This window comes from Typopeltis vanoorti, chromosome 21 (assembly GCF_054136105.1).
Source record: "Typopeltis vanoorti isolate ZY-2024b chromosome 21, IOZ_Tvanoo_1.0, whole genome shotgun sequence".
NCBI classification, from domain to species: Eukaryota; Metazoa; Arthropoda; class Arachnida; order Uropygi; family Thelyphonidae; genus Typopeltis; species Typopeltis vanoorti.
The window spans coordinates 88,081,211-88,102,792 of record NC_143569.1 but is presented as its reverse complement, the minus strand read 5'-3'; the positions used below and the strand labels follow the sequence as shown (position 1 = coordinate 88,102,792).

General features: G+C 36.1%; 1 protein-coding gene across 7 annotated transcripts in view; it reads left to right on the top strand.

The window, feature by feature from the left end:
- Positions 1 to 21,582, top strand: part of LOC150095089 (spectrin beta chain-like) — a 577,773-nt gene that overhangs the window by 462,297 nt on the left and 93,894 nt on the right. For 5 of the 7 annotated variants that reach the window (XM_090411298.1, XM_090411295.1, XM_090411297.1 and 2 more), the window contains exons 40-41: positions 4,939 to 5,043; positions 7,917 to 8,021. In XM_090411298.1, coding sequence (XP_090267424.1) covers positions 4,939 to 5,043; positions 7,917 to 8,021 — 210 coding nt within the window. The remainder of the gene's footprint in view (positions 1 to 4,938; positions 5,044 to 7,916; positions 8,022 to 21,582) is intronic. The other 2 variants (XM_090411296.1, XM_090411299.1) reach the window with 1 other exon arrangement.

Sequence of the window (21,582 nt, the reverse complement as noted above, 5' to 3'; positions counted from 1 at the left end):
TCCAGTCCAACAGTATGGCATTTTAAAAACACTTGCACACAAAGCCAGAGCCATTTGTTCTAATGATACAGTTCTGTCCACAGAACTCAAATATCTGTGCCATATGTTCTTGGCCAATGGCTACAATCCCTACAAAATAGATAAAATATTCCATACCCCATTACCCTTCCCTCCCCTAATACACAGGAACACAACATTACCATTTCTATTCCTTGTGTCAGAGGTATACATCAGAAAAAATAGCCAAAGTACTGTGAAACATGGCCTTCACATTCAAACCACATTCAAACTAGCAACTCTGATCCACTCACCTAAGGATAAACTTCATCCTCTAGCACACCCTGGAGTGTATGAAGTTCCTTGTGACTGTGACTTGGCCTACTATGGACAAACAGAAAGATCAGTTAACATCTGCCTGAAAGCATGTAAAAAATATATTTGCTACTATTACTATGGCAAGTCAGGACTAGCAGACCATGCATTGGACACTCCTTCACACAGGATTAGATGGAAGAAAATGAATGTGCTATTTAGAAGTCGTTATAGATCTGAAAGATTATTTTTTGAGTCAGCCATGGCCTTAAGGAATTCGCCTAACCTAAACAAATACGGTTGCATTAATTTGCCAAAAATTTGGGAGACATCATAAGAGCAACTCCCACATAGCTGTAATGTTTTTATTTTTTTTTTATTTTTTTACAACATTAGAGGGCACCAAAATAGCACTTTAGATCTTTTGTCTATTACAGTTGTATTGCTTCACTTACTATGTCGCGTATACTAGCTGTATTATGCTCTGATGATGCTGATTTGAAATTCAGCAAAAGATAAGCAGTTGATAAAACATCTTTTGATAAAATTGTTTGGTGTTGTTAATACCTTTAAAAATAAGTCATGAATAACTGTCAACACCTGAGCTACCAACGGCCAGTCACTTGATCTCCTTATCTAACCATGCTCTGAACAATGATGAATTCTCATTACTCAGCAAAGGCTTAAGCTTTGCTGTGGCACCCAAGAAGATTAACAAACTAGATTTTGTTTACCATTATTGAAAGAAGCTTAAGATTTCTCCCAACCACCATAGGTGATAAAATGCATTTGGAAACCTCAAACATTTTATATTTAAATTATACAAAAACAATAACTAGCAACCTAACCAAATCTGAATTGGCAGCTTTGAAATCACTAAAATTAAATCCAGACATCGTAATCACTAGAGCTGATAAAGGCAGTGTCACAGTTATTTTAAACCGAACAACATATTTAGAAAAAACGAATCTAATAGTCTCAGACAACAGCACCTATCAACTTGTTAACTATAACCCAACCAAGAATCGAATAAAAAAGAAAATGGAAATGCTACTTAAATCAGTCACTTCTTGTTCTTGGCCCGAAGACACAGTTATAAACTTACTTCTGCACTATGCTCATTCACTGAGAATTATGGTTTACCAAAGATTCACAAACAGAATGTACTGCTCTGGCTGATAGTGGAAGGTATAGACAGCCCCAATTATCATAGCCAAGAAATTAGCATCAACACTCAAGGAGTTGGTAGGTCATTCCTATATTAAAAACACACAATGGTCATATATTAAAAACAAGCAATGGTCACACCATACTGGATTATTGTGCTCAGATTTGGTCAGCTGGTTTTCAATATGATGTGAAAACATTAGAGAGGAATCCATAGATGACTAAAAAAATATCAGGTTTCTAGAATGCTGGCTAATGAGAGAAGTTGGAGGAATCTGGGTTGCAGAGTTTGGTGGACAGAAGTAAAATGATGTTGTATGCTGATGCTATAAAAATCTTTACCATGACATTAGAACTCTTCACAGACAACTTGATTCAGCTCCTTATCATCCACAAAATTGTGTTCTTGGAGTTCATCATTCAGAGCAGCCAAATGGGTGGGAGTCAGTGAGAATCACATCTCAGCTGTGAATGAGGTGGCAATCATTTCAGCCAAATGTTGCACTTGCATCCGTTGTGCACAAACTGGTGTGAAGTTGGGCATTATGGAGAAGGAGGACCTCATTAATGTTTCTAGTTGGCTGAACTTGACAGATGTGTTTTCTCCATTTCTTCAACATTGCTTAGAGCCACCGTTATTTTGAACTACCTGTGTGCTGAACTCACTTAACTGATTACAGTGCTACTCTCTATGGTGGAACTAGATACTAAATGTCCACTCAGTAATGTGTAAAGCTTTTTTCTGCACTCAGATGGAAAGGAAGGGGCAGGAAATACGAGGCATTACTTTCATACCACTTCTCATAGCATAATGTCTGATTCTTCTCTTATACACACAGCAACGCGATGTTATAAGTTTTACCACCGCATGTATGTTGTGTCATAATATATATATATATAAGGTCCGTGTGGTTAGCCGAGTGGCCACGTGGTTCGCAACCCTATGCCTGGAAAAGAGTGTCCTGGGTTAGGTTTCCGTCGCTGATGTGAGGAGCTTAGTATCTTTCTCAGACATAGCCAAGTTAGCTGGTCTTGGGCATGAACTGCAGGGTTTTTTTGCCCAGTTTATCTAGGGTTTTTCATCCTGTAAGCAGGCAAACTGGCCTTGCAAGATGAACTCAATGCCTCTACAGACATAGTTGTGCACGGTTGCAGTTAAATGAATAGAAAACCCTCAACACTGCAAGGTAAAAGAGGGAAAAGGAAGAAAAAGAATTATTTTATTTTGACACAATAACACAACATATAACATATTGTGTTATAATATATATATATAATATTTTTTTTTTTTTTTTTGCCACAACATACACAAAAGGTCGAAAAACTTATAACATCACATTGCTGTGTGTGTGTGTGTGTGTGTGTGTGTGTGAATGGTTAGGGAGGAAAAACAAATCTGTTGATGCTTCTTGACACATAACAGATCATCAGACTTCCTTAACCTTTCTGGAGATTGTAGTTCTTGGGGAATGCTGTGGCTATTCCAAAACATAGATGATTTGTAACGCATTAAAACAAGTCATTATATTCTTGTTTAAATCCTTAATGTCAGTGTCAAACAGTCTGTACATGTACTATCTTCATGACAGATTACTTATTTATGAAAGCAGATACTTCACATGAGGACTTTGTTTGCTTATTTTTTTGTTAAATAAAACAACATGATTTTTTTTTTTTGTCTAGTATAATTTACTGTATAAGAATATTATTATAACTATTACGTGATATCTCCACAATGAGTCAAAGGACTCATCATGAGAAGGCACACTACTCCGCTACAACTCATCATCTTGAACAGTGAGTTCAGTTGAACAGAAGCTGTTTATGTTCTTATATGTTTAGAGAGAAGTTTATTTATTTATTTATTTATTCTTATGGCAAAAGGAATGCAGATGAGCTACAGGTCAATGTCCAGTCTGGAAAGCTAATCCAAGGCCTCATCTGTCACCTTGTGGATGTCCTGTAAGCCACCACCGTGAAATTGGCGCCTTGGGCAGTCTTTCACAATTTGAGTAATCGTCTGAGCCACGGGAGAACAGTCACAATAAGGGTGGTCTAACAGCCTCCATTTATGTAGTAGGTAGCCACATCTGCCCTGGTTAGTTCTGATCCTGTTGATTAATGACCAAATCTTCCTAGGAAGAGCAAAACCAGGCTGCAGAGCACAGTGATCTTCAACCAGGAAACCATTTGTTGGAAGATTGTTGGATTCTCTCCACATGTCAAAGAACATGGCAGGGCAGCTGAAGAGAGTTCATCCATGGACCAGAAAGGCTTTCTAGATTTTAGGTGAAGACTAGGTGGATTTATGAGAGTCTGGTGCAGGAGCAGGAGTGGGTTGCTCGTTGCTTTATTAAATTCTTTAATCGAGGCTTGTCTTCTCCGTATGTTTGGTGGAGCAATGTTAGATAGGACAGGCAGCCAGGAGAGAGGGGGGGGTGCTTCTCACTGTCCCACTAATTGTGAACATGGTAGAGTTTAGCTGGGTGTCTATAATGTTAGTGTGCTCACTTCTTTCCCAGACAGGGGCACAATATTCTGCTGCAGAGAATGTGAGGGCTAGTGCAGATGACCTTAGGACTTCTGCACCATAATCCCAGGTTGTTCCAGCAAGCCTTGAAATGATATTGTTTCTCGTTTTAATTTTGTTGGACAGGTCGGTGATGTGCCTTTTTATAGGTTGGACTTCTGTCCAGGCTCACTCCAAGGTATTTCGGGTGAGGCTCGTGTTCTACCATTTTTCCACAGAAAGAAAGGTCGAGGTGTCGATTTGGCTCTGCATTGTTCAGGTGAAATACTGTGGACACAGTTTTTGTTAGATTTGGCTTCAAGTACCACTGCTTGAAGTACTTTTCCAGGATGTTCAGGTCTGTGTTCAAGGTTGATTCCAGGTTGGCAAAGGATGTTGATTGATGTCGGATCACTAGGTCGTCAGCGTACATATACTTGCTTGAGCTGGTATGTGGTAAGTCGTACACGTGAATGTTAAAGAGTAAAGGGGATAACACAGAGCCCTGTGGGAGACCATTGTGAAGAAATCTGGGCCTGCTCTTTTTTCCATCAATATGGACCTGGATCTTTCTGTTGGAAAGAATGGATTCAAAAAGCTGGAAGGTTTTTTTGCATCTTATATTTCCTAGTTTTAGGAGGAGGCCCCTGATCCAGACCGTGTCATAAGCTGATGTTAGGTCAATAAAAGTGGCTCCTGATTTATGTTCTTATATGTTTAGAGGGAAGTGGGGATATGGTAGTTGAATCCCTTTCAGATGCAGTCTTACAGATTATGTTGGACAGTATTATGCCTGATTTAGAAGCCTCCTTATATTTTTATTCATGTTTTCAGAATATTCAGTGAAAAAATCATTTTATAGAAATGGAATTATTATTAATATTATTTTTTAAATACAAAGCTGATTTTTAACAAAATGCATGCTACTTACTTGTGACTTGTTCTTTTAGCATACTTTTGATGAAGTAGAACAGTTAATTAAGAAACATGAAGCATTTGAGAAATCAGCAGCTGCCCAGGAAGAAAGGTTTGCTGCATTAGAACGTCTTACAACGGTAAGAAATACTTGCCATTCACTGATTCATTCAATGCTTTTGATGCTTTATAATTTTTCTTGTTGGAAAGCATTTAATTTAAAAGTACTTTCAGTTTTATTTTTAAACAGTTAATTTAATATTTGCTTTTTTCAAAGTAAATTATGAAAAAGATTTTTATTGCAAATTTTGAATACATCTATGTTACATTTGAAAAATCCTTCAATAATAGGTCATGAATATTATAAAAGGATTAGATCAAAGCCTTAAATTTATATTAAAGCTGCAAGGTCTTTTCTGTTCATCATTCAAAATGAATAAATATCCTTATTATTTACTATATATTTCTTGTTAAAGAACTGCATGTAATTTTAAATAATTTAAAAGGATAATCTTAAATCTTACTATTTTAGAATGTAGAGTTGCCTTTTGATCATGTCCTTCTGCAATAATGGGTTCATGCAAACCAATAAGAGGATGAGAAGTGACTTTTTTTGCATGGAGAGTAGTTGATCATGAAATTCATTGATTGATAGGACAGAGAAAGAGAGAGTGCACGTGGTGAATGGTTTTAAAGAATGGTGATAGACTATTTGTTGTTTAAGATGGACTTCCCACAATGAGTCTTGTGACTCCATTGAGATCCTGAATAATAATACTAAAAACACATGGAAAAATCTTTAGAAATGCAATCAGAGGTAAGGTGAAATTCTGAGCATCAGAAAAATATCCATATAATCTGCTTTGCAGCATTATTGAAAAGAATTATTGAGAAAGATGACTGTGAATCATTAATGATAGTCCATGTTGAATAGCATTATTTTGATGGCCAAGATAAATTTGATGTTTTAAATGCAAAGTATTAAGTCGCATCTTTTCAGTTTACATGAGCCTGCATATAATTATTATTCATTTAACTTTTTTAAGTCTTCAGTTTAAACTAGGTATCACTGATAAATGCTTACTGTATAAGTAACTATATAATTAAGTATGTTAAGTAAGTATGTAACAAGATGTAAACAAGAGATCAGAAGAAGAAAGAGGTGAAGAGAAAGATCAACAGAATGGAACGGATGAGACTTGAAGTGCTTGGTAATGAAAATAATAATGATGTGAGAGATGAAGTGAGAATAGAAATTCAAATTGAACAGAGAAACTGGGAGAGTCGGGGTGGATAAGGAGACATGGTGGAAGCAATCATGCATGTGTATATGGGGATGATCACCATAGAAATGGAATGGATTGGGATATGAGGGGGAGGATAATTGAGACAGGAGATATATAGTGTAAATAGTGATTGGACAAGGGCAGGTGTGATGGGGAATTCACAACCACCAGGTGGCTTGGGTAGGATGAGTTATAGACCAAAAGTGAACTGCTGTGTTTATTTATAAATACCAAAGCATCAGAAATAAGGGAGATGAAATTGTTTCACTGATTGAGTTTATTGATCCAAAAATTGTTGGAATGAGTGAGACATGGTTCGATGAGAGGAAATGTCCTAAAAGGAAGTGGAAGGGTAAAGAGTTTTTCATGACAATAGAAAGTACAAGGAGGGAAGGAGTGCTACTGATGATTAGCAGGGGAATTATGTCCACATAATGTAGACATGAGAGAGAGGGAAATAGTGGCAATGATTTTGAGATAGTATAGTGTTAGTTGGGAGTTGACAGTAAGACATTTAGTTGGACATAGGCCGGGGAATATTGAGAATAGTGATAAACAAACGTATAAGCAACTTGGGTTAGTGAACAAAGGAAGGGTGATTATAACTAGGACAGTATTAATTGGAATGAAGAAATAGCATTTGGGAATAAGAAAAACTAATTTCTTGAGTTTTGAAAAATAATTGTCTCAGGACACACTAACTCAATCAATGCCGCAAACTGCACTCTCTTATTTCAAACACTCCTTACATTTGTATACAAACATAGCAATCACTGTGTCTTGGAGGCTATTCTACAACACTAACATTCTCTACTCCAGCCACTATACCACACTTTCCTCTTTATGCATTCTGTCACCTTGTCCTGCCAGAATCACATCTAGTCTGAAATGCCCATGCATTTCAGTCTGGAACAAAATGGCTGATATCATGAAATCAGAAGAAGAAAGAGGTGAAGAGAAAGATCAGCAGAATGGAACTGATGAGACTGAAGTGCTTGGTAATAAAAATAATAATGCTGTGAGAGATGAAATGAGAACACAAATTCAAATGGAACAGGGAAACCTGGAGAGTCGGGGTGGATAGGGAGACATGGTGAGCTTCAAATCCTTTGAAGTTCAATGGGTTTTTTTTTATTATTATCATATATCATTTTTCAGTATACTTTCTCTGTCTTTTGGTTAATGCATCGATGTAGTAGACATCTAAACTGTAATAACAGTTTAGATGTCTACTATATTTCTGATGACTAAAAAATGTGTGAAAGAATTAAATTATTCTTTTGAGATTGACACTGTTAAAATAAAATCTATCAGGATTGACATTTCATAATGAAAGCAATATATCAGGTCATTATCCAAAGCTAAAATAAAGCTGGAACAATAGTTATGAAAGAGATATCAAGCTAAAAGATAATCATAAAAGCATATGTTTAAATCATTCATTATTGTTTTGTTTTAACACCAAATTCTTAACTATTTTTGAGCATCATTTATGTGCGCAGTTTTGAGATTAAAGTTCATTTTATTTTACTTAAAAAGTTTTTAAATTTATTCAAATAATTTTTAGATGTTTAGATCTATTTTCAGAACAGCAATCAACATCAAACTTTGTAGATAGTTATAGTTATTGTTCTGTTCTTTCTGCCTTTCGTATGTTTATTTAATAAAAAAAAACTTCTTAATTTCTTGATTTTTTTTGTTTTGTTTTCTTGTACTTGTTCTTAAAGCTTGAGCTCAAAGAACAAGATCGCCATTCACAAGAAAAAGAAGAGAGGCGGCAAGCATATTATGAGCTAGATGAACACATGAGGCGTTCTGGCTACTATGAATCGGTGATTTGATTTGACTGCCTGTTTTTTTTTACCAACCCAAACATAACATTTGCAATGTGACATGCTTTTTTTTTTTTCCTCTGCATGGGTGTTATTAATTTAAAAATGCTGAAACTATTTGTTTCTGCATGGTTGAAGAAAAAAAAATCTCTAGCACTAACAATTACGACTGGTTATTTATTAATAAAAGGATGCATTTATTGTGATATATCTTTAACAAGACAAAGTGAAGCTATATTCACTAGAGACTGTATAACAAAGTATCGCATGCAATATAATGAAATTATATTACTGGTGAGTTTTGTATATGAAAAACCTTTTCACAACACTAATCTTTTTTTTATTATTATTAATCATGTCAATCATTAATTATATTACTTAGTCATGAATTTATTGAAGCAAACAGTGCATAGGATAAAAATAAATAGTGAGTGAAAGAAGTTAAACTCAGAGTACATTTCGTAACAGATTGAAGAATTATTTTTCTTTTCTGAAAGAATTGATGTTTTATATAAATTTTTAATAAATACTAAATTTGAAAATAGCCTTAAATTTTTTCCCAAGCTCTTGAAGGTTTTGAGAAATATATTATTATTACACCATCCATGGAGTCGGCAGCCTCATCGTGGGAGGTTCATTCAACTTACAACATATTTATCATGATGAATCTTAACATTCTTAATGCTCCCTACATTAACAAAATACTCTGGTAATGCATTTCATTCATTCACAATTTTCCATGTAAAAAATCTACTCCTCACATCCCCTTTTGAACACACTCTTACATAACTTTCAGGGATGGTCTCTGGTTTTTACCATCTCACCTTCTGCTGTTTTTATAATCTCCTCTGGATTCATCCGATAAAATCCCATCACTAACTTAAACACCTCTATCATATCCCCTCTTTTCCTCCTATCTACCAAACAGCAATCCAGATTCCTCCAATCTTTTTCCATAACCAGCATTCTAGAATCTTGATATTGTCTTAGTCAGTTGTTTCTGGACCCTATATAATGTTTACCTGTCATACTGAAAATCAGGTGACCAAATCTGAGCACAATAGTCCAAATGTGCAGTGTTTTCTACACTGTAGAAAACACTACACTATCTCTACATGTTAGAGTACTTCTTATCATAGAGGTACTATGATGTGCAACAATGTTCCTTCTAATTTTTTGCTGTGAGTGTGCGCAGAAATTTGCGTGTGTGCATAATTTGCCATCTTTTGAAAAGTATGTGCGCATCCATACGGGTCACCATACTGATCATTTAAGCAAAAAAGTTAAAAGATTTTGGTTCACTCTTTACCTTCTGGTGTCAATGGGACATCAGCCAGGTCACCCCAACTCCCCACCATGTTCCCACACACGGCAGTAGCCTCCCCAGTAAACAGTCGGAAATCACAATTCACAAGCCTTGGGCAGGACTTGATCTGGGGACTTTGCGCATGCGAGGCCAACACGATACCGATTGTACTAGATAGGATCTAAGTGTGTATTATTACCATCACCAAGTAAGTTGTGTGACATCAATCACAGAGCTAACATAAATATTTTATATGTATTTAATATTGATCTGATTAAAAGTAAGAAATAAATTAAAAAAAAAAGATAACACTAGTGACTGATTGCCTTTAATTAAATTTTCTAACTTTGCAAATAACTCTAAACATACATAATAAAATATTCCCATTACTAATTCTCATCTTGTTAAACATTCATAATAAGTCCGTTACTAATTCTCATCTTGTTTAGTTCTAGCTTCTGTCTCTTTATTTTTTCTCTCTTCTGTCTTTGGCATTCACCCACTCTTTATACACACTATCTAAATTAATTGAATTTCCATATAATTGGTTTTTTATTTGATTCATTAGACTAAAACCTCGCTCACAATCTGCACTAGATGAAAGGAAGGTTCCTCCAATATCCATCAACTTTGCCAAATCACAAAACTGCTCATTTTGAAGAGCAAATACAACTATTTGTGTAAAATTTGATATCATTTTGCATTTAATTTTTTCTTGTACAGAAAATTTGAAATCATTAAACTGACTAATTATTTCTGTAGTATCATCCAGAAAATCATGATATTTAAGACAAAGGGCATTAACATGTTCACTACCAAATGAGACATCACAATGTGAAATAGAGGAGATATCAAACACTGACCATTCTTGTATCTCATTCTCAGGAAATCTGTCCTCTAAATGTGCACATAAACAATTTATAAAATTTAACAGAGGCCTAGTATCTACTGGTTCAGTCTCTTCTTGTTTAAGTAAAGCATTTACTCTGTCACTCCAGCAAGTTTCACCTAAATACCGATTCCTGATTTTGTTAATCTTCCTGTGGCAAAATGATGACTATCTAGTGGTGTAAGGTTACTCCTTTGTAAGATTTTGCACAGGGAAGCCATTTCTTCAAAAACATCACTTAAAACATTAACAGCTACTTTGAATGTCACGTTAGTTAATTTATTGTTACATTAACCATGGGATCATTTGATTTGTCTTTTTCAAAATATGTGATCAGTCCCTCATTGTTTTTTATTATTGCCTGTAATGCAAAATCTCTGGATAGCCACCGCACTTCATTGAGTGGTCTGAAGGCAATAGCTTCATTTTCAGACGCCTCGACAATTTCTTTAAATTCATGTCTTTTCACTGTGGAATGAGAAAAGAGTGTGTACACTGTTCTCATTAATGTATCAATATCTCTCATTAGTTTAATTTCCTTCCATGTATCACAGATCCCCAGATCCTCACGGTGAGCTACACAGTGTTGCTGGACAAGATGTGAACTTCTAATTTAAGTTTTGCAGTGACACCATTAACTTTGCCCAGCATCACTGTGGCTCCATCAGAGGTAAACATCACCATTTTTTGGAGATCAAGTTTCTTTTCTTGATAAAACTGTTTAATAGCTAACACAATGGAGGAGGCATCACATGCCTGCAACTGAATTATTCTGCCAAAATATGTTTTATATTCATTACAGTCTTTAGGTCTAAACTTAAAATAAGAATGAGACATTTGTTAACAGTTATATTGTTATGTCTTCACTCGATTATTACACTACAATGATCTTCCCCTTTACTGACTGGGTAATTATACAACAAAATCTGTACTTTACCATTTCTTGTGGCAGGATCTCCAGGTCCGTCTGAACTGTCCTTTGTTTGAATTACCTCTTGATACTTCCATAAGCCTGCGTCCACATGGTGGGTCACTATGGTCATCAGATTAAGCTATGCTCTGCATTCAGTGTTGTTCCCGCGTCAATTCTGGATCTGTTTCGGGCCATCCTCGTTTCTATTGCCGGTTCACAGGATACGTCCGCAATATTATTCCATCGGAACTTTCAGCGAAGGAGCGAAGACAGCATATGCCGACATCTCAGGCTTTAGTACTGGCAGAAATTCAGACATCGAAGGGAAAGCCGCACCATCCGATGTCGTACTATTGCCAAGAAACACCAGCAGGAACTTCCGGTCCACAGGAGAAGTGGAATCATCATCCAGCAAAATAGGCGAAAAAAGCCTTGAGAAAGGGGTGCAAACCCTTTTTATTCTCCCTTCACTTCCCCCCTTTTTAGTATACCCTGTTACTAGCTGCGATAGCACCCTCTTACTTTCTGTGATCTTTTCCCGCCCGCTATTCTTTCGTCTGCAGAAATTTTGGCACAACACGTGATCTCGAGCAGCATCTTCCGGGAAACAAACGTGCGTTGCTTTCCAAGATTGCCAGTGCCTCAGGCCCGCCCGTGACCTTTGGACTATTCTTTACATCTAATTTACCCATTCATTGTATACATGATGCATTCATATAATACTAATTTATACACAAAGTTCTTTACATGGTATTACAATTCTACTAAAAGGAGGTAATTCTATTTCTATTTACAGTTAGTACTTTATTTCTTCTGCTTGAGTACAAGTTTTTTCTCTCAGCTGATTTTTCTGACTTGTTAAATCCTGAATGAATTGTTTTTTTTTAAAAGTTCTTCATTCAGGATGTAACAAAGTTCCCTCTTTCTAGAAAAAAAAATTTTTTTTCAGAAAATTTCTTTTTAGACTTCCCTCGATCCTCTGGGAATTACCCTTCCATCTTGCCTGGGTCTAACTTTTAACGTATGCTTAGGCAAGAAGACAGGCTCTGCATCCTTTCTAATTGCTCTTACTTTCCTATAACTTGTACTGTCAAGACTATTTTGTTCTTCCTGAGTTATGTACAGGTTATCCTTTAGTTTCTTATAGGAGGTCATTGGCCTCTGCTTAATACATGCATAATTGACTGCCAACGTATCCTCACCTGTCTCATTCTCACACTTGTTTGTACCTTCATCATCTGTGTGTGTCCCTCCTACTTTTAGGTCAACTATATCAGGACATTCTAGCACTCAATGAGGCGATCTTATTACCATCTGACCTAGTAAGTGCACCATGCTCAGTGCCTCCCTCTGTCGGTTTTTCCTCTCTCTTCCTGGGATTTCCAATACATATGAGCATCTCTCTCTCTCTTACGCTGAGCTCGTCATCCCCTTCTCCCTTTCTTACTTCTCCTTATCTCCTGAAATCGGACTTCCCCTCTAGAATAATTGCATGAGAATTTATATTTTGTAAGGAAGTCATCTCCCAGAATCAGTCTTAGATGTGGAAGGGAATTTCTCGGCAAGACTAAAATTATGCCATACGTACATATCAAAATCGGGTAATCCTACTTTCAATCTTACTGATTTTGTTGTTGTGTGAATGGTAGAGGGGGATATTCCTAGAAGCCTGATAGGTCTTCTTAGATGTTTGATTCTCCCTTTCACATAGGGCTTCAGCTCCCTGAAAAAGCTTTCTGAGATAATGGAAGCTTGAGAACCAGTATCAATCAGTGCCCTGAACTTTCTTCCACAGATCTTTCCCTCTACTGTAATTCCAGGGGTTTGTCTTTGATTTCGTCACCCCCCCCCCTCCATACTTGTTTGGTGCACACATGGGACTCGGTCTCTGGGTGATAATCCCCTTTTTTGTTCCCTTGCCTAACAAAACAATTTCAGGCAAGATGCCCTATTCTGTTACAATTATAGCACCGTGGAGGTTCTCTCTCGTTGACTCTCTTAATGTCTCCATCCAAGGACAAAGGAGATTCGGCAGTGTCTCTATTAGACAATTCTGTCAACCATTGCATTACCATGTCCATCTTATCGATCAACAGTCTCTGCAACCTCTCAACTTCCTTGTGAATTAAACTAGTTGTTCTCTCATCCTGAAGGAGGGTACTCTCTTGGTTTCTTGTAGAGGCTGCTGTCAACTGACCAAGCACAGCATCGAGGCATTCCATAACAGGCTGCTGTAATCTTTCAACTTCCTGCCTAATTAATGAGTGAACCTCGCTTAGATCAGGAACACTAGCAGTAACCTGGCAAACTGACTCGGCTCTACTTTCCTTATTTCCTTTTTGGGTCTTCTGTCTTTCTTTCTTTTCTTGGTATTCCTTCACATTCCCCAGATATTGCTATCTCTCTCTCTCTCCCCTAATTACGTTAACTGATCCAACAGTGGCTGCGGGACAGATGTCTCCAAACAGCTGTTCTCTCTCCTTTACGGCGGCATAGCACTCTTCTAAGTTGGATAGTTTCTTTCCAAGAGCTGTCTCCCTTAGTTCTTGTTTTAACCATATCCTAAAGTGCTGGAAAACCGCCCAGTCCAAATGGTACTTGTCTTCATTCAAAATACTTAGAGTACTGGCGAGAGTCAACAACCTATTATGGAAGTCCGACACACTTTCTTTATCCTTTTGTATCATTTTCTGGAGCTTCCATAAGTTTGGCCCTACATTCTTTACCCTCGAGAACTGAGATATGAGGATCTCCTTAAATTTCGAGTAGTTCAGGGTCTGTTTGAGAATTGGTGAGGAGTACAAATATGTTTTTACAACAAATTTCTGATTGCCTGATATGAACCAAAGACCAATTCACTGATAGGTCAGTTTACTTAATTTTTTTCGGGACCTAATCACATCCAACTGGCTGCTGCTGCACCTTTGTTATGTTGTCACTTTTCCTGTAATATAATTTACTTAATTTTTTTTTTGGGACCTAATCACATCATGTCGGCTGCGCCATTGTTACATCATTGTTTTTCTCTAATTTCTTAACTTATATACTTCTTTAGCCTCTATTATCTTTTCTTATGTGTAGCCTAATAGATTCTACCTAGGGATATTTCCTTTTCGGATACTGGCAAATTTGTATTTATACTGCACCAGCCAGTATCCTATAACAAGAATTTATTCAAGTTCAGGGAAATATTCCTAGATTCATTGGCATACACTCTAACACACAGTTAAATAGATATCGGTACTTTGCAGTCGTGACCAATGATCTATTCTTAAATATATATATACTAAAATTTCTCCCGCTGTGGTTCTAATTTCATAAGTGGTAATTTGATATCTCAAATTCAGGCATGACTCAGGCATATGCAATAAAACAAGTTATTGGAACTAAATGACAATTACAACTAAATTGAATCAAAATGCTAAAACTTTTAAATCTCTAGCTAAGTTAAAATCTCATGCTAAGATAGTTAAATTCTAAATTAATCAAATGCACTCAGATAGATTGAAATGTTAATCACACAAAACAATAGAAAGCAATGACAATATTACACTAAATTAAGATCCTCTCATGCATGCTATTCATAAAGACATATTACACAACTTGTTGCTATCTCAGTTTAGGTTATCTACTAAACGAAATACACTTATTACGTCAGTCACATACAATTAGATTTGTTCCTGATAATTCCTTGTCCAACAGAATTTGCTGTCTCAAAATACGAAATCTTATCAAAGTTCTCTAAGGATTGTCCACATAACTTGATCAAACACAAATTTCCATCTTCTATCACTTCCATAACAAATAACAAAGATCTCTACATTACCCAGTTCTTTCCAAAGGTCTATTAACTACCATGTGTTGTTCTGGTCATCCTTCGATCAGCTATTTCAGCACCTGGCTTATGGCTACGTCATCCTTTCTACTGTTGCCAGACTCGAACTATTTTCTTCCGTGACTGAGGGCTATCACCGCTCCTTTCTGATGGAACATCCAATGACTGGCACGATTCTGCATAAGCTGATGATTTGCATACAGCTCCGCGTGGTATTTTCTTCAGCATAAGCAGGAAAACGGCCCGCTGTCCGACATCATAGAACTCTGGTTTGTCCTTTCTCTGACCACCGGTCAAGAATCTTCAAGATGAAATCCAGAACAAAACAAAAAAGCCTACAATATGGTGCGCATTGTCTTATATTCTATGTTCTAGCGACCTCTTTTTGCTGTATTCTTTTTCGCACAACCCTTAGTTTTAATGCCCTTAAGGTGATCCTTATTCTGCCTATTGCTGTTAGGTGCTGTTATTTTCCGCATATCTGTAGCCTCCGGTGTTATGACTGATATGTGCATTTCAGACGTGACCTTTGCACTGTTACTCATTGCCTGTCTGGTGACTTACGTTATTTGAGATAGCTTAATAGGACACAAATTTAAGCTAATATTTCTTTTACATAGAATCATTAATCTGACATAATTCTCTGTTTAGTTTTCCGTTTTTGACTACAAATATTTCTAATACAATTCACATGTTAATACACATTCTCTTATACAACAAACCAGGTCTTTCTTACTTTCTGCTGGTGTGCAGGTATTATCTTAAATTAGTTAGAATTTTCATGTTAGATTCTGAATGAACAACTTCTTAGAAAATCCTCCATTCAGGATCTAACAATATCAGTGCTTTCATCAATGGTTTGTAGAAATTTGCAGATGCAATTTGCTCAAACATGTCGTTTCCAGAAATTCAAATGCATAATTTTGGCTTCGCCAGCCGTCTAGGAGTTGAACATACTTTTCCATATGTTCATTAATATTGAACTGAAAGTAAAGAGTTATTCATCTTAACAACTAATAAGAACTTTAATCTGCTCTGGGTTTGATTGTTTTCTCTCTTGGTCATCTGAACTTTCACGTAGCATGCGCAGTACTCCTGTAGCTGGCAATGAACAATTTTGTTGCCTAAGTTTGTGTACACCATCCAGATGTATTTTACACTTGTCAAATGGCATTTCAAAAAGTCCAACTTCCAAGTGACATCAAACTTCTTCCCATTAGCAAAATCCCCAGCAACCTTTGCATCACGACAATAAATACAAACAACACCAATTGTAGCATCATACATAAATATTTCGCACAGCTGAATGTTTATCAACTCATGAGCTTTCACTATTTCATCTAGCCATTCACTTTTAAAGCAGCTAGCAGTTCGTTTTTGCTTCACACCTTTTGCTTCTTTTTTTGCTATTTTGTTATTTGAAGAATGTTTTTTATTGTTTTTATAAATTTATAAATGTACACTATTAACTTGGCAAGTCATTGAATAACTGGCAAGGCAAAAGTTGAACCAACACAAGAGCTAAAAGATATGCCTAGAGGCTAGATTTAATTAACTTGGTTGTATCTCAATGTGTGTACACGAATGTTATTATTTAGTCTACTATTTTAAAATTCCTTTTAGAAATTAGAGAATTTTGAATTCTCTAATATTTTTAATTGCACTCTAATTTAAGTTTTTAAAAGTATTTAATTATTTTTATTAAAATTATGAAACCATTGTTTTAATTTGTCATGATCTTGAACTAATTGATCATCCAATCACATTTGGGAATTTTCCATAAGTCAGGCCTGAGATGTAAACAAACCGCGCGCCATTCTATATGCTACTTAAAAATTATACATTTGAGCCACACCCCTTTCACTTTGGCATCAAATCGCTAGCCTCAAATATAGGGTTACTGTTAATAATTTATAAGTTTTGTGCAACTTCAAGAATGTAATAAAAAATGCGAGGTTATAGGCTTTAGCATTGCCGAGTTACCGTATTTTTTAAAGAATTTATAGGTTAATGTTTAGGTGGAACTTCTTTAATTAATAAATTTTAATTTCATCTTGAAAATCTAGTGTGCGCATATATTTTGCTTTGTGCACTAGTTGTAAAACATCTGTACGCATGCACATTCGCACAGCTTAGAGGGAACATTGATGTGCAGTCTTTGCTTGCAATATGCCCTCTACACTTCAGTCTACTGTCAACTATCACTATCAAATCTCATACATGTCCTGCAGTACAGCACCATCAGTATAGTGCACAGACTTATATTTCTGCACTCCACAGTGCAACACATTGCATTTATTAATATTGAAACTACAACTCCACTCCTTTGTCCAAGTCAAAAGTCTATTCAAATCTTCCTGAAGGAAATTAACATTAGACAGTGTTACTTATAATTCTCCCTACCTTTGCCTCAACAGCAAACAACTGAAGATACCAGTCAGTCCACATGATAATGTCATTTACAAACAAATTTAACAGCAGGGGCCCAAGAACAGAACCTTGGAAAGCCACTGGTTACATTCCTTTTTTTGAGATACTGCTTTTTCATACACGGCTTGCTGGTATAATTCAAATAGAGAGAGAGAGAGAGAAAGAAAGCCAATCACCAATCCATCTAGCCAATATACTGGTATACCATATTATAATTTTAAATATAATCTATGAAACATTTCTGCAACGTCCAAGAATATCATTATATGAATCTCCCTTATCTAACACATTTTACCTGATCATAAAATGCAAGTAAATTGCTAAAACAAGACCTATCCTCTACAAATCCATGCTGGCATCATAAAAAACACTACGTCCATCAACCCAATCTTGTATTCTGTTCCTAACCAATCTCTCTAACATCTTCACTCCAACTGCAGTTATAGAGACTGGTCTATGATTGGAAGCTTTTGTTCTCGAACCATGCTCTGAAATGATACTATTTTGCCTTCTTTACACCATTTAGAATCTTACCCGCTGCATGACTTTCGTCAAATAGCAACATCAAGGGCATAGCTAACTGTTGTGCACATTTCTTAAATATTTTTGGCGATATGTCTTCCATTCCTATAGCCTTATTAACAGCTAAGCCAATGAAGACCTGATACACCTCTGATTCTTTCATTTTTGCTTTTCCTGATACCCATCTCCTTTTTACATCTTGCATGGCATCATTTACACCAGTATGATATACACTGAAAAAGTGCTCATTCAATAATTCCCCTGTATTCTTTGCATTGCTATCCACAAGTGTCATCTTCATCAATTTCCTGATATGTACCCACAAGGGAATATTCAGGTTACTGACAGGACGACATGATTAAGTTTACATTATTATTAATCTTCTATCAACAGTTTTCCTCCAAATCAATTTGTTACTTGTGAGCACTCCAATATTGCTATATTTAACATTCCATAGTTCTAAGGCACTTTTGACTGACTCAATCTACCTAGACTTTGGTCTTCCTCTGGGTCTCTTTCCTCCCATCTTGGCATATACCTGTTTTGCTGACCTCGCTTCACCCATTCTATTTAAGTGGCCATACCACCTTAGATTAGCTCTGCTGACAAATTCTTGAATTCTAATAATGTCGCATTCCTTTCTGATATCTTCATTTTTAACATGATTCTGCAATTAATGCCATTGGTTCACTCCTCTAATTTTTCTCAGAACCCTCATATCCATGGTCTCTAGTCTTGAATTAAGTGCTTTATTTCTACCAAACTCTTAGATTCACAATTTAAAACTGGTTTGAACATTGTTTTATATATTGCTCGTTTGGCGTTTTGGCTAATTTCTCTCTTATTACATATAAATTTATTCAGCTGGCTACCCACCATATCAGCTTTGCTTATTCTGTTGTCTATTTCCAGATTTAAAATGAGGGTGGTCTGAAAAGTTCTGGGTCTCGACCATAGATGGCAACACTATCGGTACAATTTTTTTTTCTAAGTTGGAACATCTGTCATAAGCATCCATGTGAAATTGCAAGTCATTATATCAAGTAGTTTGTTTTATACAGATGTCTGAAGCAAAGGTGTTTTCTGTAGCCCTTGAAATGGATAAAATTGAGTATCGTGCAGTTATAAATTTCTTTGTAAAAGAAGGTTTTTATTATTATTATTATTATTATTATTATTATTACGGGTAACTCCAAGGAGTCCTTAGACTCATCGAGGGAGACCCTAAACAAGGTTTAACACCAAAAGAAATTCATTCGAAGTTCATAAACGTTTATGGGCACTCTTCTCCTTTGTTTTTGACAATTAAGAAATGGGATACAGAGTTTAAACATGGCTGTACCAGCCTTGAAGATGATCCACATGAAGGACGTCCAAAAAGTGTAACACCAGAAATCATTGATCAGGTTCACAACATGGTATTGGATGAAAATCTCTGAACAGTGCTTGGGGCATTTTAACAAGAATAAAACTGATTTTGTGCATTGATTTATTACTATGGATGAGACTTGGATTCACTATTACACACAGAATCCAAACAGCAGTCAAAACAGTGGACAGAAGCCGGTTGTTCAGCACCAACGATGGCAAAGTCGGTTCCATTGGATAGGTCATAGCATCGGTGTTTTGAGATGCTAAAGGCATTTTGTTTATTAATTATCTTGAAAAAGGGTAAAAGAATTACCAGGAAATATTATTCTGATCTTTTAACCAGACTAGATGAAAAAATTCGTGAGAAATGACCCGGTTTGCAGAAGAAAAAAATCATCTATCATCAGGACAATACACCTACCCACAAAAGTGTTTTGGCAATGGAAAAATTAAGGGATCTGCACTATGAATTATTGGAACACCCACCCTATTCCCCAGATTTGGCTCCCTCTGACTTCGATCTCTTCCCAAAACTAAAACTCTTCCTCACTGGTTAGAGTTTTTCTTCAAATCAAGAGGTGATTGCAGCTGTAGAGAGGTATTTTGCAAATCTTACTGAGGACGGGATAATGACGTTGGAGCATCACTGGAGTAAACGTATTAATCTTCAGGGAGATTTTGTTGGAAAAAAAAATTATAAATTCGTTTTTTCATTGTTAGGGCAAGAACCTTTTAGACCACCCTCTTATTTACAGCCTAACCTAAGATGTTCAAGAGATGAATTTCTTGAGTTCCTTATGAACTCAAGAAATTCACTCTCCTCTTATTACCTGATGCTATATCTTCATTCCAATCAGTACTGCCATAATTGAAATCACCCATTATGGTCACCCTTCACTTGCTCACCAAGTCAAGTTGCATGTACATTTCTTTGTTTTCACCTTCCAACATCCCTTGAAATATTTCATGCAAATATCTCATTCTATCAACCTCCACTTCACATCATATTGCTTCAATACCACTGCCACTTTTTTTCCTTGTATCTCAACCTTCCATGGACATAATTCCCCTGCAATCATCAGCAGTGGCACTCTCCACTTCACCACAAAAAATATATCTCCATTTCTATTCTCATCAAGATTCCCATCAGGAATAGAAATGGAGTTCTTAAGAGATAACTTCAAACAGCATGTCAAGGAAGGCAAGCTGTTTGAGAGATTCAGATCTGATGATTTCATCAGATCACATAATTGTGAGTGGGGTTTTGCACTTTCATCCAGATGGTATGAGTGATCATGAATTTCAAAAAATAAAAATAATTTTGAAATTATAAATTCGTTTTTTCATTGTTTTGCTGAAAACTTTTCAGACCACCCTTGCACCATCTTCACTGAAAACTCTGCCTAAATATCTGAAATATTTTACTTGTTCTATACGATCTCCATTCAGAATGCAGCTGAAATTTTCTATGTTGCTGCCTATTTTCATAGTTATGGTCTTTTTATTGCTGATTTTCGTGCCAAATTTGTTACAGCTGTTATTCAATTTAGTTAATAAATCCTGGAGACTTGCACTGGATGTATCTAGGAGCACAACATTACAACATCATCTGCATAAAACAAAGAACAAAGTTTGACATTTCCAATTCTAATATCAGCCTGATGCCACTTTCTTTCATAATGCGATCCATATAGTTGATGAATAATAGTGTAGATAATGTGCATCCTTGTCTTATCCCTGATTTTACATGAAACCATCTTTTTGTATTTTCTTTACTTCTAACTGCTGACTTACAACTTAAATATAAACTATGTATTGCCCTGTATAATATTCCATTCACCCCATATAATTGTAGTGTTTTGAAAAGCTTTTCTCTGGGCACATTGTCACATGCCTTTTCCAGATCTACAGAACTTAAGTACAGATCCTTGTCATATTTCCACAATTTCTCAACTGTTTGTCTTAAAGTGAAAATATGATCTTGAAAACCTCTATTTGTCCTGAACCTAGCTTCTTCTTCTCCAAGTTTCTCTTTCCACAATCTTTCTCAACCTCTTTTCAAGTATGCTTGTGTAAATCTACCTGGAACACTTAGTAGAGAAATTTCTCTGTAATTTTTACATTCAGATTTATTCCCTTTTTTTATTGGTTGGCAATATGAGAGCTCTACTCCAATCATTAGGAATTCAACCTGCTGACCAGGCCCTCCTGCAAAACTTTTATACCTCCATACTTAAACATTTCTGGTCAAATATCATCTACTCCAGCTACCTTTCCACATTTCAAGTTTTTGAC